Below are 3,562 nucleotides of genomic sequence, written 5' to 3' on the forward strand. Positions count from 1 at the left end.
ATCGACCCAAGGCCAAAGCCAGTGCACACTCAGACTCGAGTCTAAGAGCGGCTGCCAGTGCCAGTGCCCGTCAAGATTCAAGACTCTACTCCTCTCCGTCTCCATGACTGCACGGGGTGGAGGCCAGGTAACCTACCTTTGCCTTGACCACCTGGATCTCAATCTCTCTATAGTGCCTGTGCCTGAGTCTGTGCCTGAGCCCCTACACACGGTGCAGTGCCGTCAACGTGGCCGTCACAACCCATCACCACGGTCACTGCCGTCAACCACCACAGCGACGTCCTTCTATTCAAGATTGCAAAACATCCCACCCCTCGCCCGTCTCCCAGTCTCGCCACGGACCGGCCGCTCAGATACTCAGTACAAAGACCACCTAGAGCCCGTGTTCTGGTGTCGTTCTGTCCTTCATCATTCCTCCACCGGACACACGCTCGGATCCAAACGGGGGACTTCTACTGCTGCACAGGCGGAGAGCAATTGTACCTGACAAACCTTGGAACGAGGGGCTTCGTCGAGCAGGAGAAACCACGTTACATTGAATTCAGTCTGCGCCAGTAGTCCGCGTGAGGGCAAGCGTGGCACCAATAGGCGATAGCAGTCGGCCAATCCATCTATCGAGTGCACAGGGAGAGACTATCACCAGCCAAAGATACTAGTCTCACTCATACCAGCAACATCGAGTTCAAGACGAAATCAACGCCGACAAAAGTCCAGAGATTTATTTGCCCGTTTTCAATAGTACGGGATCACCAGATCTACCCGACTCAGTAGCGTTGGCAAACCATATCCGGCTCACCAAGTCAATCCTGGCCTGAACCTGAACGGCTGAACCCCCGCTGCGTCATCCTCACCATCTCCAATTCTTTCGCAGGAACCTCGCGGTATTGGGACTGTTCGTTGCCAAGAATCAGCATACCAGTCTCGATCTCGCCCGCCCTTGTTGTCCTCTGACATTCCGGCCTTGAATGTCCTCACTTCATTAGCCACATCTCTTCCTACTTCTTTTGCGCACTTTCTATCCACCTTCTTTCCACTTCTAGGTATGTATAGTTTCAATATTCTCCAAGCAATAAAGGACTGTGCTTGATCATATCAGGTCCCATGGGGGCTGGGCCAACGAGATCTACTTCCCTCGGCGGGAGAGAGCGTTGACCCTCTCCACTTTTGGCGCTGATCCCTGGCGGGCCAGAGTGCTTAGAATACCACAACTCCCGTCTCTTCAGTCACCATCACAACCACCATCGCTGTTCATTCTCGTCTCCCATGCTAACGCCCAAAAATGCAGGCACCAAACTACCGGTACGGCTACAGTCCATTACAAGAGCCTCAAGGAGTGGCTGTCTATCAGCGACCTGTGAGACCACCACCGCCGCCCCTACCAACTCCAGCATTCCCTACCAAGGTAGGAATGGAAATTGGAGGCCTTCTCAACGCGAGAAACGCTGCCGCTGCTGACGCTCACTTACGTCGTCAACTACAGCAATCAATGCAAATGGACGGAGGAGTGGCCTACGCAATGAGTCACGGTCAAGGCCCGCCAATGCTTCATCACCAGCAGCATCAACTGCACCAAGCTACTAGCCTGGGCTACCCTCCGATGGGCCACGCTCAGCATAGTGCTCAGCTGTACAGCAACAATTTCATCCCCAGGCATGACAGCCACCAGTCCATGGCTGAGGACAATTTTGGTGCTATGCGACCCAAGAATGACGGAGCGCCGAAAGCATTCGCTTGCAGCACTTGTTCCAAAGGTTTTGCCCGACGCAGTGACCTCGCCCGGCACGGTAGGAAACTTTGGGAATCCAGTGGTGAAGTCTACTGACTCGTGTACAGAGCGTATACACAGCGGTATCAGACCTCATGCATGCGAGCATCCTGGTTGTGGAAAGCAATTTATACAGCGTTCGGCACTGACGGTACATGCAAGAGTTCACACAGGCGAAAAGCCACACATGTGCGAGCGTTGCGGCAAGGTAAGCCTCGGGCCAGAGAACACATGGCCCCGTTACTGTTTTCTAATCTGTCTACAGCCTTTTTCTGATTCCAGCTCGCTTGCGAGACACCGACGGATTCATTCGGGCAAGCGACCATATAAATGTCCCTACGCCAACTGCCAGAAAACTTTTACAAGACGCACGACATTGACCAGACACCAAAATCACCATACGGGCACCATCGAGCAAGCTGCCGCTGAAACCAGCGCCAAACTATCCACCACACAGCCTCAGTCTCAGTCGATCTATGGCTCTACCTCCGGATCGTCAAGGAACTCGACGGCGTCGCCCGCAGATAGAACACTATCTGTCTCTCCCAACTCCGAACTACCACCCATGACCAGTGGAATGCAGCGTCAAGGCTCTGACTATGGCTACATTCCTCAAACCCACTCTTTGCCGCCCCACATGCGGTCTGACTATCCACAGGCTGCCCCTCGTGCCACCCCATCCATGGCTGGCCACTCGCTTCAGCACTTCACAAGTGCGCCTCAGCAGAGGCCTCCAACCACATCTCATCCTCCTAGCTTTGGCCCACCTCAGCCTTTAGAGCCTCCTACGACCGGAACAGGCAGCGGGCACGCTTCCCCTCACTTGGGAGCTCTGGGATGGGTTTCGCCAAGCAATGGCAACCTGCCTGGATCGTCGTCCATGGACAATTTTGCTTATCCCGAGCCTGCATATGGTGGACATCCTATGTACTACTCTGGTAGCAACATTCGTCGACCTCAAAGCACCGAGCCGGAGGAGTATGGAATACGATCTCGCCATCCACACATGGCCCACCATGTGCCCATCACGGCCGACTGGAACATGCCATTGGCGGTCCAGGATAACCGGCAAGAGAGATATGTCATGTAAGAAACTCTAGTCGACTAGAATGGCAAAACTCTCTTCTTTATCGAAAAGAGTTGCCACACCCTGGCAGTTCAGCCTATGGGGCCCCGGTGCTCTTCCACGACCGGCCCTACAGAAGCCTCCGGGAGCAGTCGAGGTGCTCAAACAATTGGTGCAAACTCCTTATATACCCTGTCTAACATTGTCATTTTCCTCAATTTTCGCATTTGTGTTACACCTTCAATTTCTCTCTTGTATGAGGATCACGAGTCCGGTGTGCCAGAATCTAAGGACGGAAGGGCCCTTCCTGGTTGCGAAAAGGTCTGTACAACTGCGGTCTGACGGTCACAGTCATTTAAGGTTTCTAGACTTGTGTCTGGGAGAATAACGGATGGTAAACCGCTAGCGCACGACGCACAGACACATTGGTGGTCAAGGCGTGTCGATGGTCAGAACGGAAACAATGCTTCTATGAGGACCTGGAGTTCTAGGTGGATTTATCGTTTAACATGATAGGTTCTTCATTAATAGCGATAATGGATTACTATCGAATCAGAGACTTTCTCACGAGCGCATTTTACTAGTTTCCATCGCTTGCCACACTCAATCCAAATTCTACCATTCCTTGTTCAGGTCTGGTCATCCCTCTTGGTCGTCCCCTCCTGTCCATCCGAAAAGATCCTCGCGACCGCAGAGGAATCCTTCGTTTCTATTACGGATGGCGTGATGCG

At 53.1% G+C, this 3,562-nt stretch overlaps 1 protein-coding gene across 1 annotated transcript; it reads left to right on the forward strand.

Annotated features, from left to right (window-relative positions):
• Positions 1 to 1,279: 1,279 nt before the first annotated feature.
• On the forward strand, positions 1,280 to 2,855 carry A1O9_08712 (KRAB and SCAN domains-containing zinc finger protein; the record flags this gene model as incomplete). Its single annotated transcript, XM_013402195.1, has 3 exons — positions 1,280 to 1,784; positions 1,834 to 1,973; positions 2,031 to 2,855. 3 exons carry the CDS (start codon positions 1,280 to 1,282, stop codon positions 2,853 to 2,855), a joined length of 1,470 nt encoding a protein of 489 aa, XP_013257649.1.
• Between the last annotated feature and the right edge of the window lie 707 nt (positions 2,856 to 3,562).

This window comes from Exophiala aquamarina (assembly GCF_000709125.1).
Source record: "Exophiala aquamarina CBS 119918 chromosome Unknown aczIA-supercont1.8, whole genome shotgun sequence".
Taxonomy (NCBI): Eukaryota; Fungi; Ascomycota; class Eurotiomycetes; order Chaetothyriales; family Herpotrichiellaceae; genus Exophiala; species Exophiala aquamarina.